A 17,164-nucleotide genomic window follows, 5' to 3' on the forward strand; every position below is an offset into this window, starting at 1 on the left:
GGTGACTTATATTATTGTTACACTTTTGTTTTGGTCTTTTGGTATATATTATCTGTACTCTGGAGCTTTGTTTGAGATATTATTTATTTGATTAAAATTGGTTTAATGTGGGTATGTTTTTGGTATATATCATCTCTATTGTTTTCCAGATATGCATTTCTTAGGCTTAAGTTGATCCTTTTCAATCATTGTTGTATTTAGTTGTTGGTTGAAAACGTCTATATGGTATTAGATTATAATCCTATGAGAGACCTAACCACCAGACCAAAAGTGAGCATCCAACTATGACAAAAACAGATGATAACAGTTCTAGCTCTTCTTGACACCTTTGGATCCAAACTCTGCCTATTACATCTGCCATTCAAATGAGAGTTGTTTGATATTATTTGGGCATCCTAATTGATGGCACATGTGAATGCTGAATGGAGTCCTATTCCCAAATTGACATTGAAACATTATGCAAAATTGATGCCACTATTTTGAAAGTCATGATTCCATCAAGTTGGCTTCTTCCTTCCTAAATGATTTACATAGCCAAAGGTGTAAAAGTACAAAATGTTGTACTTTACTCAAAGTAAAACAGTGAAATGTTAAAAAAATTTACATGTAAAATGTTTTATATATGGGACATAGATGGATTTTAGGTGTATAATAGAAATAGACAGATGTGGTTCGAAATTTTTTTTACATAAATATACATTGGGAAAATGACATATACGACCTATAAACTTTTTAGGGTTTACCATTTTAGTCACTTAACATTTTTGTGGCTTTATAAGGAAACAAAGTTGTAAGCAACCTGTTTTTTTAGTATTGTTACCTAAACTAGTAGGTAGATATGCCCCTGGCACATATAAAAACTGATTTTACTAATTTTAAAAGTCAAGTCCCCCAAATAGTCAAAATTAAAAGTCAAGTAAGCTCCTTTAGCGTTTCACACAACCAGTTGAGAAATTTAATTGGAATTTGAGTACAAAATCCGGAAAAACACAATCGTTGATTTGTCTTAAATATGGAAAAACCTTAACCATGTGATTTGCAAAAACCTTCAAGACCTCATTAACAGTGGCATCCAGTAAATTGATTTGTAGAGAAATTTCCAAATAGCTCTAAAGAAACGACAATGGTGGTCTTACTAACAGCAGCAGGAACGGGCGATGGTGGGGCTGAAACTGCAACGGCGGAAGAAGAGCAACGACGGTGGCAAGTGGTGTTGGAAACGACAATGGAGACAGCGGTTAGTGATGACAATGGCGGATTTACTGCTTCGTTTACTGTTGGCTGATCGAAGAGGGACCAAGGGAAAACAGTGGTAGTGATGGAGCATTTGTGGTGATGGGTTACGAAAAGAGGAGGCGGAGAGTCTGCCACCGTTGACTGTGCTGGTCCTCTTTGCTGGTGAAGTAAGGAGACGAGGGAGAGTGGTGTAGGGTCGTGCCTCGTAGCTAGCTCGATCGAATCAGGAAAGGAATGATGGCGGGGCTCAACCAAGACTGAACAAGGTGGTTTTCGGTGGGGCTGCGGTGGTTGGTGGCTCCACAGCGGTGGTTCGACACTAAGACCAGAGGAAGGCAGATTTCTACATTTGCTCCGATCAACAGATGAGGTGTTGATGCTCGTGGGTTTTGCTCCGATCAATAGATTTGTGATGGATGGGTACAAAAGGGGAAAAAAAAAAAAAAAAAAAAAACAAGTTTTTCACATTTTCGTGTTTAACACCATTTGAGCGGGAAGGAAAAAGAAGTTAGCAGGTTTCTAAATTTGCTTAGTTGACTTTCAAGGAGAGAGAGAGAGAGAGAGAGAGAGAGAGAGAGAGAGAGAGATGCAGGTTCAAGGGTAAGGGAAACTCAAAGTCAATATAGAAAAATTGGTCAACAAATATCCATGTGGCAAAGGGGTAACCGGATGACCTCTTCACTTTGGTCAAAAGGACGTAATCGATCAGACAAAAATGACTTTGTTCCCTCATAAAGCTACAAAAAAAACTTAAGTGATTAAAAGGGTAAACCCTAGAAAGTTTATAGATCGTATGTGTGATTTTCTCATATACATTTAACCATACAATTTATGTGCGTCATTCACAAAAAGTAAAGTTCATAGAGGCCAATTTCAATTTAAAATAAAAAAACATAAAAGTGAAGCATAGATTCCCCACTAAGATACTTTCAACCTTGATGATTTGGAATTGTATGTGTTTTGTTTCGTTTAACTTGTTTGTGTGTTTTCAATAACTAATTGTTATTGATAACGTATTGCTGTATGCATCGATCAAGAGCAATAAGGAGTGTTTAATCAGGTAAACTACGTTAGCTATTGGCTATTTACTATCTATGTAAATAAAACTATGTTGATATTTCTCGTACTAAAGAATGTGAATTATAAAAAATGCTAGTTGCCTAAAGTGGAAGAAACCAGTAGTAGTTTCCTATTTTTCTTCAAAAATATAAATTCACAAAAATTAAAAACAGACAAATTGTTTTCATTTTTCTAGAAAACGTTTTTTAAATAAGTAGGTATGATTTTGCTTCGATGATCTCCTTGATCACATAGCGCAACGATACGTTTCTTCCCCCCTCCCATTGCTATATTCAACTTCACAATCATGTTGCACACATACATACCATAACTTCTGGAAAATATAGAAATTTAGGGTGCGTTTTGGTGTAGAAAACTGTTTTCATTTTCTAGAAAACGTTTTTAGAAAATAGAGTTGAGTTGAGTTTTCAGTTTTTCAATGAAAATTTTACAAAACATGTTTCGTTGAAACATGTAGAGTTTTTATTTTCCATTTAGAGATTTAAAAAACTTTGAAAAACTATAAATATTATTTTTATAATTAAATGCAATTTGAAAAAATATAAAATATTCATTCGCTTTGAAATTTTTTGAAAACTAAACCACCTAAGTGCGTTTTCAGAATTTTCTTGGGAAAAATAAAAAAATTTCACACCCAAAACAAAAACAGTCGAAATCAAAATTTGGTTGTTATTTTAAAAATAAAAAAATTTATCCTATACAAAGTATCCTGTTTTTTATACAATTTGGTTGTTATTTTAAAAATAAAAAAATTTATCCTATACAAAGTATCCTGTTTTTTATACAATTTGTTTTATTAGAATAACAACATGCAATAGTTTAGGGCCAATTTTTATATTTCACTGTTCTATGATAGAACAGAGGATAAACGAACTATAAACACCGAAAGTTACTTTGAAAGATCAAATCAAATCAGTAAAATAACCGTGTTTCTTTGTTAAAATGGCATCGACCTCCTCCGAGCTATCAATGGCAATGAAGGATTCTCCAAATTGGCTAGAAATGCCTCACGATCTGATGGCAAATATACTTCAAAGATTGGGTACCAAAGAAATAGTCAAGAGCGCACCGAGAGTATGCACAACTTGGCGGAGAATTTGCAAAGATCCAGCGATGTGGAAGGTCATTGTTATTCACAAATCGATCATTGATTTGATTAAAGATTATGATCTCGAGACGCCGACTAAGCAGGCAATCGATCTCAGCTGCGGGGAATTAATAGATATCAGTATCGAAGGGTTTGGCACAGATAGTCTTCTTGAGTACATTGTCACACGGTAGTTTTCTTCCCATTTCCCATTGATATTCAATTTCATACTCAGGGGTGTATGACTTAGCTTTTAAGAAGCCAAAAATCCTTTTATGAAAAGATCAAGGGTAACAGATGTTTGGCAAAAGATTTTTAAAAACTACTTTTGGATTTTGGATAGAAGGAAAATCAACTTTTTGGAAAAGTCAGAAAAACCTGACTTTTTGCAACTTTTCCAAAAAAGACTTTTGGCCTCTAAAAAGCTAAGACTTCTGCCTAAAGGATTGCCATATGTGCTGCTTCAAAATCACAGGCAGGGGGCTAAGGGTGGGCAGTCAAAAGAGTTCCCCAATTGGAGAAACTTGAGCTTCATAACATCTGCATCAAGACAGAAGACATTTTAGTTATTGGATGGAATTGCCCTCATCTCAAATCCTTCAAGATGATCATTGTGGTTAGTGAGACATTCAAATGTAACGAATATGCCTTTGCCATTGCAAACAGCATGCCCAAGTTAACCCATTTGGAGCTGATTTATAGTCATATTACAAACGATGGACTTGAAACCATTCTTAATGAATGCCCTCACCTTCAATCCCTAGACCTCTGTAAGTGTCATAACCTTGATCATGATGGGAATTTAGGAAAATTGTGCATGGAAAGGATTAAAGATTTTAAGCACGAGTCAATAGGAAACTGTGAGTTTGATTTTCCCAGTCATCTTATTTCTGTAGCATGGAGGACTATAATGACAGTGAAAGAAGGTATGGATTATATATATATATATATATATATATATATATATATATATATATATATATATATATATATATATATATATATATCATAAATGTGAATCATATATTTCTGGGAAAATGTCATATTAGCCCATCAAACTTTTCGCGTTTGTTTTAAAACGTCACTAAACTATTTTATTTGTACATTAAAGTAGTAAACTCTCATTTCCATGTTTTAAAATACCCTTTTGTTACCTGCAACCGGATTCAAAGGTAATATAAGGATTTGACTATTTTTTTTGCACATTAAAGTAACAAACTCTCATTTCCATTATTATTTTGTTCTTGAAACTTTCTTTGGTCATGTTCATTTTGAAACCAAGTACTATTCATATTGTTTGTAGAACATTCAAACACCATCACCTTAAACCACTGTTTGCCTCTAATGGCGGTTTTCACACACTTAATGGATTCAATCACACCCCCAAATCCCACACAAAAGAGCCAGAGATAGAGAGTCAACCGACATTTGCTTTCAATCATGGCTCCGAATCTCACCTCTAACTCATTTCTCCTTGCCACTACACCTCACACCGGTCTCGCTTCACTAAAAAAACCCTAGGAGATTAATCGTAAGTGCAAAGAAATCCGATGTATCTTCTACCGGAGAAGGTGAAACCAAGAATCGATTTCGTATCAATTTCGACTTTGGGAAGGTTTCTGAACCCGGCCTCTTGCCCCATTGCTAGCTCAACTCCCGATTCGGCCTTGAAGATGGACCCATCGAACTCCCCTTCTCTATACCTTTATTTATCTCCACCAACGATGACCCTACCACTCTCCAAGTCACCACTAGCGTTCTCCTCACCGGCGTCGTCTCCATCTTCCTCTTTTGCTCCCTCCGTCGTCGTGCAAAGCGCCAAAGAACTGGTTCATGCTCTCTCTCTCTCTCTCTCTCTCTCTCTCTATATATATATATATATATATATATATATATATATATATATCATAGTGATTTGATTTGTATAAACCGTAATTATGATTCACAACTAAACCTATTGCAGTTATATGCGAGTATTAGCAATGATTGAGTTGAGAATTTTGTCTATGGGCTAGAAATTTAGGTCTAAGAGAACAGAAACTAAAAAGACGTTGAAGGAGGAGGCACTTGAGAGTTTGAAAGCAATGACGCCGGTTAAGGCAAATGCTCGTCCGTTACCTCTTCAGGCGTTGCTGGGAGGTTTGTCTGCTGGAATTATTGCAATTACTTTGTATAAATTCACCACCATCATTGAAGCTTCTCTGAATCGTCAAACCATTTATGATAAAATCATCCCCAATTCTTAATTGTTAATTCCAAATTCAAATGAGAGGCAAACCCAAATGTGTGTGATTAGAGGAAAGAACGAAGAATGCAATTAGATGTGTAGAGAGGAAAGGAAAGAAGGAGATAATGACTTTGAGGTGATGTAGATCGGAGTAAATGGCAAGTCAAACTTGGCAACCTATAAAACCAGATAAAATGGTGTAATTAGCAGGTTACCAACAAGTTTAGTGACCTATTGCGCAGAAAAATAACTTTGTGACTAAATCGGACAAACATGAAAAGTTCATTGGGTTAATATGACATTTACCCTATATTCCCCTGTAAGAATCTTTTGACCTTGATGATTTGTAATTGTTATTTGTTTCATTTTAATTGTTTGTCTGTTATTAATAATTAGTTATTGTTGACAGCTTTTTGTTGGAAGCATCAATCAAAAGCAATGTGACATGTTTAAAGAGGAAAACTGTTGGAAACTCAAACAACAAAACGCAATTGTTGTTTGAGAAAAAGATGGCTGAATGACTTGATTTACTGAAATAATAACAAAAGCTTATATAGCCTACAAAGCTCAATAGAAAGCAGGAAAACTCTCAAACATTGAGCACTAACTTCTCTCAGAAGTTAGTTGACCAATAATCTGGCTAAATAAAAACTAACTAAATACCTTATAATTTACGCATTATTCTAACATACTTTACCATATAAACATACCATGTGACTTGACTCTAACAAAACCCTCCCGTAAACTCACTGCTGATCACAGAAGTTAGTTTATACCAGCAACATCACAAACTCCCAACTTTTCTCAAACTCTTTTAAGTACCTCAGAATCCTCATGGTCGCTTGAAGATGCATTTCAACTAATTAAGCTCACACTAAACAACAAGTCAGGTTGAGTTATTGTAAGGTTCATTAGACTTCCCATAATTTTCCGGGAGTAGCTTTCATCATCTTGTACTCAACCTTCATCTTTGTGCATTTTAGAACCGGTTATGATTGTGCTCCCAACTGGTTTCAGCCATGCCACATCTGATGTATGCTTCTTTTGACTGAGACAAATACCTTCAGGCTGCTATGAAACTTTTATCCCAGTAATAAATTTCATCTTTTTGAGATCAGTCGTATCAAAAGTGCGCATCATAGAATTTGTAGATCCAAGCATCATGTCTTCATCATCGCTAGTAAAAGTCAAATCAACATTTTTTTAAAACATTTTATACATGCACCCACTACTCTACTCCTAAATCTACACATTTTGTCCAATACGATACTTGAACCCTCAACCTTTGGTTGAAGGGCACCTATCCGTCAACTTTTGATATAAGTAGTCAACTTCAATACTTACAATTATCATTTTACCTTCTGCATTCCTCTTTTTGAACAATGTTTGCTCATTTGGATTTCAATAGAAGCCTTCATTGAAGAAAAAAGCATATTGATTGGACGAAACTAGACTAATGGTGCTTGTTTTAGTCCATAAAGCACCTTCCTAAGTTTATAGACCTTGTATTCATTGCATTTCTTCAAAAAGTATTTAGGTAGCTCCATATAAACATCCTCACTCAGTTCACCATGCAAGAAAGCAGATTTGATATCTAGCTGAAAAATCTTACATCTCATTTAGGCTGACAATGCTACAATTATATGAACAATTAACATTCTTGCCACCAGAGCAAAAACATCGATATAGTCCATGCTCTTGAGAATAACCTTTGACCACCAATCAAGCCTTGTGCTTATCCACATCTCCATGCTCAATAAATTTCGTTTTAATTTGTAGGGGGAAAAACTAGTGACCAAGTTTTTTTTTTTTTTTTTTTTTATGCTTAATAGAGTTGTACAATACAACATTTTAAAGCACAAATTGTTGTGTATAAAGAATTTTTTTTGTGTACAAATCAGCTCCCTTATCATAAATTTTCCTTTCCTTTCTCTCCTCTTACTTCCAATAAATAAAATCCGGAGCAATGATATTTTTTCCAATTTTTATGTTTCCTTTCTTTTCTCTCCTTAAATGAAACTCCAGAGCATTAAAATCGAATTTTTTTTCACTTTTTTATGTTCTAAGCCTCAAACAAACAAGAGATGAACAAAGTGTTTCGAGATGAAGACATATTGAAGAAGAAGAAAAAATTGAAATTATTGGATGAAATTGCCCTTAGCTAAAGTCCTTCGACATGAACAAAGTGTTCACAGACGTTCCCCATTTTATCCATTTGGAGCTGATATTGATAGTAAGATGACAAACGATGGACTCCTTGCCATTCTAATGGTTGCCCTCACCTTCAATCCTTAGATTTGCCTGTGTGTCATGACCTTAATCTTGGTGGGAAATTAGGAAAATTATGCACGGAAAGGATCAAAGATCTTAAACATGACTCAACAGAAAACTGATGGTTTCAACTTTCAAACTCAGATTCATCACTAGTATGTTGTGGCCCACTTTTATGAAGGTAATTTCCATGAAGGCAACTTTTATCAAGGTGGCTTTTATGTATTTTATATTATTATTACGTACATGTTTGTTTTGGTCTTTCGGTATCATTTGCATCCCGGACATGCATTACCTGTTTTAGATTTTTGGTTCGAGATATTATTCATTTGCTTACAATTGGTTTAATGTGGGTTTGTTTTCGGTTTCCAATACAAAATTTGACAAAACCAGAACAATATGAAGGAAACCATATATTCATATCTTTATTGTGTTGAAGAAATCATCCAAGGTTTGCTCATGTGAATGTCTGAGTGAAATCCTGATTTGACACCTGAGTTGAGACAGAAGAGACCAAAACATATCACAACATTGATTTGTCACTATTTCAAAGGTGATGGCAAGAAAGGTAAAAAACATAGAGAAGAAATGTTGTTCCATAAATTTGTCTTTTCCCGAAATTAAGCAAGTAAAGTTTTTAGACTATTTTACTACATAAATTAGTTTAGAAGAAAGATTACTACATAAAGGGAAATTTTTAGACTAGTTTTACCACATGAGCCCAAGGGTCCATGTGTTTCCCTGACCCCTTTTGTGGTCGAGGGTTCGAGTCCCGACTGGGATAGTGGTGCAATTAGGAGTAGCTTAGGAGTAGATTGGATTTTCCAACTCAAAAATAACATAAAGGGATAACTTTGTATATATTCGTATTAAACATCAAAATATCATATTTGTCCGGCATAATATCTAAAATCTTATTTTTCGTGCTTAATCCCTTAGTAATATCATATTTGCCCAAATCAGATTTTTTTTTAATATTTTGTAATCCTTTTTATATTTCTAAATCATTGAAACTGAAAAAACAAAAACAAAATAACAAATAAAAAAACTAAATTGACCGTATTGCACTTACCTTCAAATTTGTAGAAAATCTAACATTAGAGACCTAGAGTTCTTGCTTTACCCTCTTCGTCTTCCTTTGTGCCCTCTCGCCATCTTCCTTCTTACAATTGTTAAGCAGCAGCGGTAATTTCAATTTTTGTTTCATGTCAAATTTAGAACATGAATGTGATCAATTTATGTTTGTGTGATTAGAACTGATGAGCAACTTTCGAAAATTTGGGTGATTAGAACTGATCGACCGGTAGACATTTTGATCAAATAAAATGCTTAATTAATTAGAACTAATGAGGAGCTTCAAACTTTTTGAGAATTTCTGATTAAATAACTGTTATATACGTATACAACTAATAGTCATTTAGTTGGTTGCTATTTCTTGGTTCAAAGATTAAAGTTTATTGCTATGTTTTTGCATATTCTCCCAAAATGTAATGCCTTTTTGTGGGTGTTGTTTTGCGGTTTCATCTTATACTTTTTTAGTTGTGGTCATCTAATAAAAGCATGTAATCATTTATTAATATGGCTTGACAAAAATCACATGATGAGAACAACTACATAAATGTCTACACGCTTGGTTCTTGTTGTTTCATTTGTTATTTGATTGGTCCTTGACGCATGTAAAATGTCTTACAATCTTTTTAACTTCTTCAACACTTTTACACTTCTTTTTTATTTTTAACATATTTTAAATAGAAGTAAATAATAACAAAAGTATCCCACCCCCTTCGTCCATCCCTCCTGTAAAGGGTCTCTCCTTACCATTTTGATCTCTTTTTTATTGTAATACCCATAAATTTCAAACCAATTTAAACTTTCAAAAACAACCCAAGTTCCATTAGTTATTACAAAAAGGTTTCCAAATAATTTATTATCAGAGTATCCCAGAAACAACATCATAAAAGTGAGGAGCGGTACGATCATGCCTTTGCCTTGCCACGATCTCCTGATGTACCTGAAACAATAAATTGTAACTGTAAGCCCGAAAGCTTAATGAGTTACCCCCAAAATACCCATACACATACAACAATGATCAGCATACTATGGATCCAGTCAACCATTGGGTTGGATTACCCCTCGCCCTTAACCATCGGGTTGGAATGCCAACATACTACGAGTCCAATCATCCTCGGGATGGAATACTCCCGGCCCACAACCATCGGGTTGGAATGCCTACACTCCTACACATACAACAACTACTATAGGTCCAATCATCCATCAGGATGGAATACCCCAGGCGCTCAACCATCGGGTTGGAATGCCAGCATCCTACAAGTCCAATCATCCTCGAGATGGAATACTCTCGGCCCACAACCATCGGGTTGGAATTCCCACCTACTATGAGTCTAATCATCCTCGGAATGGAATACTCTCGGCCCACAGCCATCAGGTTGGATTGCCCACATATTATCAAATAAACATGTGCACCTATATCAGATAATCATATAGCAGTCTACCAGACAAGATACTAGGGACCTATCATCCTTGGCATGGAATACCCTCAATTATAACAAGCATGTACACATATAAAAGGTTATCTTCTACCAGCATACAAACAGTCAGACCTAACTATAGGTCACTAAACATAACCACATCTGGTCTACCAGGATACTGATCTAACCGATCGTACTAGCACGTAACCATCCTATCTACCAGGATACCGAGCTATCATATGACAATAATAACAATCTCAAATAACAAATCAAAGGGCCAACCTTGGTGCTTTAGACCCTTGAGTATAGTGAGGATAACTCACCTTGAAATGCTAAACTGAAGAGGTAAGATCAAATCCTCTGCTCACTGCCACGAACTTCACCACCTAACACTTGATGAAACCATATCTATAAGTGCCCAAATTACCAGAATACCCTTGGAAGTCAAACTGGTCAACTATTGGTCAAAGTCAAAGTCTTGGTCAAAGTCAGCCTTCCTGATTGACCCTACTCGCCGAGTCAGCCCATTGACTTGCCGAGTTCCTATACTCATACAATCCTCATATCATGACTCAACTCGCGGAGTCACCCCATGACTCATCGAGTTCATCGATCCCCGAGTCCTAGCCTGTCCAACTCACTGAGTCACCACTCAACTCATTGATCCTTATCATAACTATATGGGTTAGGGTTTGCAACCCGACTCATTGAGTCCAAGAACAGACTTTCCGAGTTCTCTTAATTCATCCTTATTCAGACGATTTCAGTCCATCCCACTGCTTCCAACTCATATATATGGACTCCTAGGGCTAGTTTTACACGTAAAGTTTCCAACTTTACGTGCATGCAAGGTGATTTTGGCTCAAAACAAGTTAGAGTGAAGATTCAAGACAAGAATGCTCACAAACAAGCTAAAAGGCTGATACTTTATGCCTCCATGGACCAAGATAAGTCTAGATCTGAAGTTGCAACCCCAGATCTAGTCCCAAAACCCGAAATTGATCCCAAACATGCTAAATAGCCCCAAATCATCATCCAAGATTAGATCTAGAAGGAAAGAGCTCAAGGAAATGACTTTTTACCTCCAAAATGTGCCCAAGATTAAGTAGATTCTGGATCTACACGAATTCACTGATGCTAGCCTCTTAATCTCCAAGTTTCCTTCACTAGAATCACCTCCTAAAGCTCAAAAACTCTCACCAATGGCTCACACATGATTTTAGGGTTTACTGAATCTCAAGGGGTAACAAAGAGGCTAAGGTGAGAACATAAGATCCTTTAAATAAGGTGCAAACCCTAAATTTTAGGGTTTTATCTTTCCAACACTGACTCGTCGAGTCCCATCGCCGACTCGGCGAGTCGGATAACTTAACACGTGGCCAAAAACACGCTCTGACTCGACGAGTCAAGATACCTACTCGTCGAGTCTACTCCTTTATTTACACATAGCACCCTGAACTTATATTCCTGAACTTGGGATGTTACAACTCTCCCCCACTTAAATTAGGTTTCGTCCTTGAAGCCTGATGCAGCACACGATTTTGGATAACACTCCTACATTGCAGCCTCCGATCTCCCAAACCAGTCCAGATCTCTTCAGGAACTACTACCACATCCCTTCTAAGGACAACTCCTTCCTGAGTAGGATCCCTACCTACTAATCCAAGCCTTCTACCGACCTCTTCTCCTTGACATCCACACCCATCAATCTAAGTATCACCCGATGATACTTCCACCTTCCTGTCATGCACACACTTTCATGACTTGCAAAAGTTGGATACCACTATAATTCACTGGGCTTTCTTTCACAGTACTAATCTATATTTCCCTTTCCAAAACTTGCGATAACTCGGGTGACTTGCAATATTGGAAACTCATCCAGTTCGCTTCCTGAATCTAGTCCCTTTCCGTGCTGACAGGATGACACATCCTTCAGCTTCTGAGCAACTCTCGTGAACAGCGAGCTATATCGCATAAATACTCATACCTGGCCCAATCAGCCTTGGGCTGGAATACCAGGTACACTTACGACGGGTCCAGTCATCCCTAGGATGGTATACCCTCGTATCCTCACGCATGTTTGTCCCAATCAACCCTTGGGTTGGAATAACAAACACATCAGGTCCAATCAATCATAGGGTCCAATCATCCTCATGATGTAATACTCTAGATTGGAACACCACTACATACATAACCCATGTCTACAACCATACTTGTTATCCAAGGATCTATCCTTGCATCTCCTTCAAACATCTCTTATTCGACATAACGGAGCACAACTCACCCAAATCTCGACAATGCATCCAACCGAACGCGCTCCTACAATAGACATAATCACACAATCTCTAAGCCCATAGCCCATGACTGGAATACCCTCACATGGTCCTCAGCATAGGTCTAGATTGCTTTTGAGTATGTCCACCCCGCTACTTCCACTTCTGCCATCTGAAACTCCATTCTGGAGATACTCACGTCCTTCACCTCCAAGGAGGCTTAACCCCCGACCTTGCAACATCAGTCATTGCCACAACATCAAAACTTCTCTCTACACTATCCACGTGTAGATCACGATGCCATTCCATAACACATATACTCGGAACCTGAACACACAACTGATAACCTATACAAAGTCCTCATCACACTTCCTTAACATATCCATCACTTACCCACTGATTGCTATTAGCATAGTGGTATACTTCATACCTACACATAGATCTACCATTCATACAGAGTCTTCAGCATAACTGGGTCATCTCCTTACTCCACTCTAGTAACCACCATCGAACTGCATAACTGGGTCGTCTCCTTACTCCACTCTACCACTTATAATTTCAAAGTTTCTTTAATGGCTGGTGATGACACAAATTTGAGCAATGGTTATGGAGCTTGTCGGAGAAAGACGAAGTTAGGGGAGGGGAGGGGAGGGGAGGGGAGGGTGGCAGTCTACTCTATTTTATTATCAATTAATACTTCCACCAAAATAGAACAATGTAAAACATAACCAAACAATACATGAACCCCTTGATAAATTGTATTTAGACCTCAACATATTAACAATCAATATTGACTATATTTCTAACTAAAAATGGGAAAATACATAGGAATCAGTTGATAAGTTGTAATTAGACCTAGAACTTGATAAGTTGTATTTAGATCTAAACCTATCAACAATCAATATTTACTCTATTTTGTTATCAATTAGAATATTTTCAAACAATACATTTAACTATACAAAATCCATTTAACACCAACTACGCATTCCACCCCATTCAACTATTCCATTAAACTATGCATTGTGGATGCTATTAAGGCGTGTTTTATGTGTAAGTGTTTTCTTAGTGTCGACAATCAGTAAGTATTTGCGTTAAAGATTTAACAACACCATTTTTATGAAACATAATGTATCTTTTATCAATTATATGATTTTAAAGTATGTATTTGATAAAACCGAATTGAACATCAATGAACGATAATACATGGAGCATTTAAGTATTATTACTACAAACGCATGGCCATTTCGGTAAGGATTGAGACTCAAATTCGTCGTACAACTATGTCTTCGTAAAACTATGTCCACGATCAGGATGAGCATATGAAGCGTAAAAACCGAACCGGGTCGATATAGACATTCAGTTTGTAAAAAATGTTAATTCGCTTTCAGACCAATTCGGGTTTGATTTGGTTGTGATCATATAAACCCAAATTGAGTTGAAAATTCACCGAAACCAAACCAAACCAAGAGCATATATACATCCATTACATACATCCTAATGACATGCTATAATATGTTTTGACACATTTACAAAAAAAAATTATGTTGTTCACAACTTTGTTTTGACACATTTATGTATGTTATTTAGAAGGTTTTTGATATTTCATTTAAAAACAACTTATTGATCTATTATCTTTCTGAAAATTCTACAAGTCAAAAAGTATTTGGCAATATAAAAAAGTCTTTTAAAATAACTTCTCATTAATTTTTCAAAAAGGAAATTTCAATAAGTTTAGATTTATATCTTATCAAAACTCCATATAACTTTTTGGGTTGTAAAACACAAATACCCTTAAAACATATATAAGCGAAGGCAAGCACTTCTTATAAAACAAGTTATTGACTTATTATATTTACCGACCATCTAATCTAAACACTTTTTAAAAAAATTAATTCTCACCATAATAAGTCATTAAGTCCTTTTGCCTAAAATTCATTTTTAGGTTCAAAATGAAATCTCAAACACCCACTTAATTACAATTTCAATTTGAAACCTTTTTCTACTACTTAGTTTTTATATACGTTTATACTTCATTCTAAATTCTAAATTTTAAGTTTACAAAATATTTTGTTATGAACAAACTCACTGGATAAAAAAATGCAACATAATTTTAAAAAAAATAATAAAAACAAAGAAGTTGTACAACACAATTCCACCTTGTAAAAACGGAGCTATGAAAAACACGAAAATCTTGTGTAAAACAAATTTCTAAAATATGATTAAAAGGAAATCAAAAACATGTAAAATATGTTAAAAAAAGAATAAAAACATGTCAAGACAAAGGTTTGATGCAAAACGGAAAAATTGGAAAAATCAATATTGGACCTAGCAGGAGCGAACATGAGGCGTGCTGGATTTGCACTGAAAAATGAGCATGGGTTGTGTTTGACAAAAAAGAAGTCGTTGACCATGTTGAACACGAACCGTGTCAGTTTAGCCTATTGGAACACGGGTTTTGTTGGTCCAGCTGAGCGTTTTTTAGCATTGCACTTTGGTAGAAGACTTGATGACGGCTTGCATATTTCTACCCAACACGACCCGTGTTGATTTACTCTATTTCAACACGGGGCATGTTCAAACTAAAAACTAACTTTTGATAATTTTTCCTATCTTTCATATTACGGGATTAGGATCATCTTTTATGGACATACTTCATTTTCGACAGCAGGGGAGAAGAACAATTTCGAAGATTTTTGCAAGGTTTTAATTCTAATCATTTTGGAAAAAAATTTCGTAGGATTTGTAAGTCTCGTATGTGGATTATTTCATCTTTTCTAGACTTGTTGATTGTTCTAGTCATGTGTGACTAGAACCCTAGTTCTCCAACTTTATGTCATGACTTATAGTTGTGATTTTAATAATGTGATTTGATGTTTGTTTCTAGTTTCTATCTAGTGAATCTGATTTCGTTTCAATCGAATGGTTGATTTTAATTTTAGGTCTTATTGGCCATTTGAATTAGGGTTAGGTCATTTAAGTTATCTATTTTGCAAAACCCGTAATTGTTTGTGAAATAGAGCAAGTAACAAGCACTAAATTGAATTCTTTTGAATAAATCTAGTGTAAATCATATTCAAACATTCCTATGCTCCTGAGCTTATGAGGAGTATTGAATGTTTTTGGGAACATTCACATAAAGTTTGATGCAATCTTTCAATCTAACTCTAAGAGCTTGTTTAGATTAGGTTAGTGGGGTTAGGGTGAATCAAAGAGCTTATTTTGGTTAATTAATGTGGTGAATGGAAAATATTAGAACTTGTTAACCCCTTTTCAAGTACCAATTTTGGTAGAATTCAACAAATATCATGTCATCTTGGAATCACATTGCTAAGTCATTATACATAGAGTTGGAGTCTTTAAAAAAATCTGAATTTACTTTAATTAGTTAATCATTTGTTTGTCCTTTGTTTCATTTATTTGAATTGTTACATGCAAAACCCCACATACCACCCCCCCCCCCCCCCTCGGCTGCCCTTGTTACATACTTTAATTAGTTATACATTAGCCACGGGTCTATGTGGAATGACCCTTTTTGCCTTGAACTACTTTTTAGTGTATTAAAGCAGTGTATTTGGAGTCTGTTCTACCCCTATTATTTGTTGTGTTAGACACCCCTAACAATATTTCATAATCGATAAATGTTTTTCATATGTATTCTCCCCCAAAATAGTAAAACGTTAAAAAAAGGGGCCATGAGCACTCACCTTAAACTTGTAAATTCATGAACTAAGCATGACGTGAGAAACGCTACGCTCAAAATAAATCACTAAGACTATTTTTGTTACCTAATAAACCAAAAGGGTAGTTTTATTATTTAACAAGTATGTGGGTGGTTTCGTAAATTAATTAATTATAGGGAGTGATTTTACCAAACTCATTCAATAAGGGACTGATTTCGTAACTTATTTGCAAAGCAGGGGCTGAAAAGTATATTTAAAATCCAAGTTTGATAATGGGGTCAATTTTGAAGACAATTATCCATGGAGGGGTCATTATGTTTATTTTAAGGGTAAGTTTAGACAATTAGGACTAGATTTGTTAGTCAATTGGACTAAGGGGTGGTTTTTTAACATATTAATTCAAAGATTGAGATATGAGGGGGAAGATGTCCCTCTCATCTGTTCTCATTCACCACCGACGAAACTAAAAAAAATCATCTTCCTTGATTTGATTAACAAACAGCAAAGGGAGGTGTAGGGAATGAAAGATGATGGTGGCGGAGGAGTTACTATGGCAGCAGTGAGGTGGTTGGTCGGATTCCACACGTCAGCAGCAACAAGGATGGCAGCTGGTGGTGGTAATTGGCTTACGATGGTGGCCTCCACTCCCTTTCTTCCTTTCTATTGGAGAGAATGAAGAGAGATAAGGACAATGGAAGATGGTAGATGGTCAGGGGTGGGGTTCCAATAGCAACAACAGTGTGAGTGGTGAGGTGGGTTGTATCGGTGGTGGGTGGCAGCTCCGCTGCCCGATTTTTTGGCATCCGGTGGTTCACAATGAG

At 36.0% G+C, this 17,164-nt stretch overlaps 1 protein-coding gene across 1 annotated transcript; it reads left to right on the top strand.

The window, feature by feature from the left end:
- The first annotated feature begins 3,258 nt into the window (after positions 1 to 3,258).
- On the top strand, positions 3,259 to 3,597 carry LOC145006791 (F-box/LRR protein). Its single transcript, XM_078965841.1, has one exon. The coding sequence runs from the start codon at positions 3,259 to 3,261 to the stop codon at positions 3,595 to 3,597; it is 339 nt and encodes a 112-aa protein (XP_078821967.1).
- The last annotated feature ends 13,567 nt before the right edge of the window (positions 3,598 to 17,164 follow it).

This window comes from Lactuca saligna, chromosome 7, assembly GCF_052625555.1.
Source record: "Lactuca saligna cultivar CGN05327 chromosome 7, ASM5262555v1, whole genome shotgun sequence".
NCBI classification, from domain to species: Eukaryota; Viridiplantae; Streptophyta; class Magnoliopsida; order Asterales; family Asteraceae; genus Lactuca; species Lactuca saligna.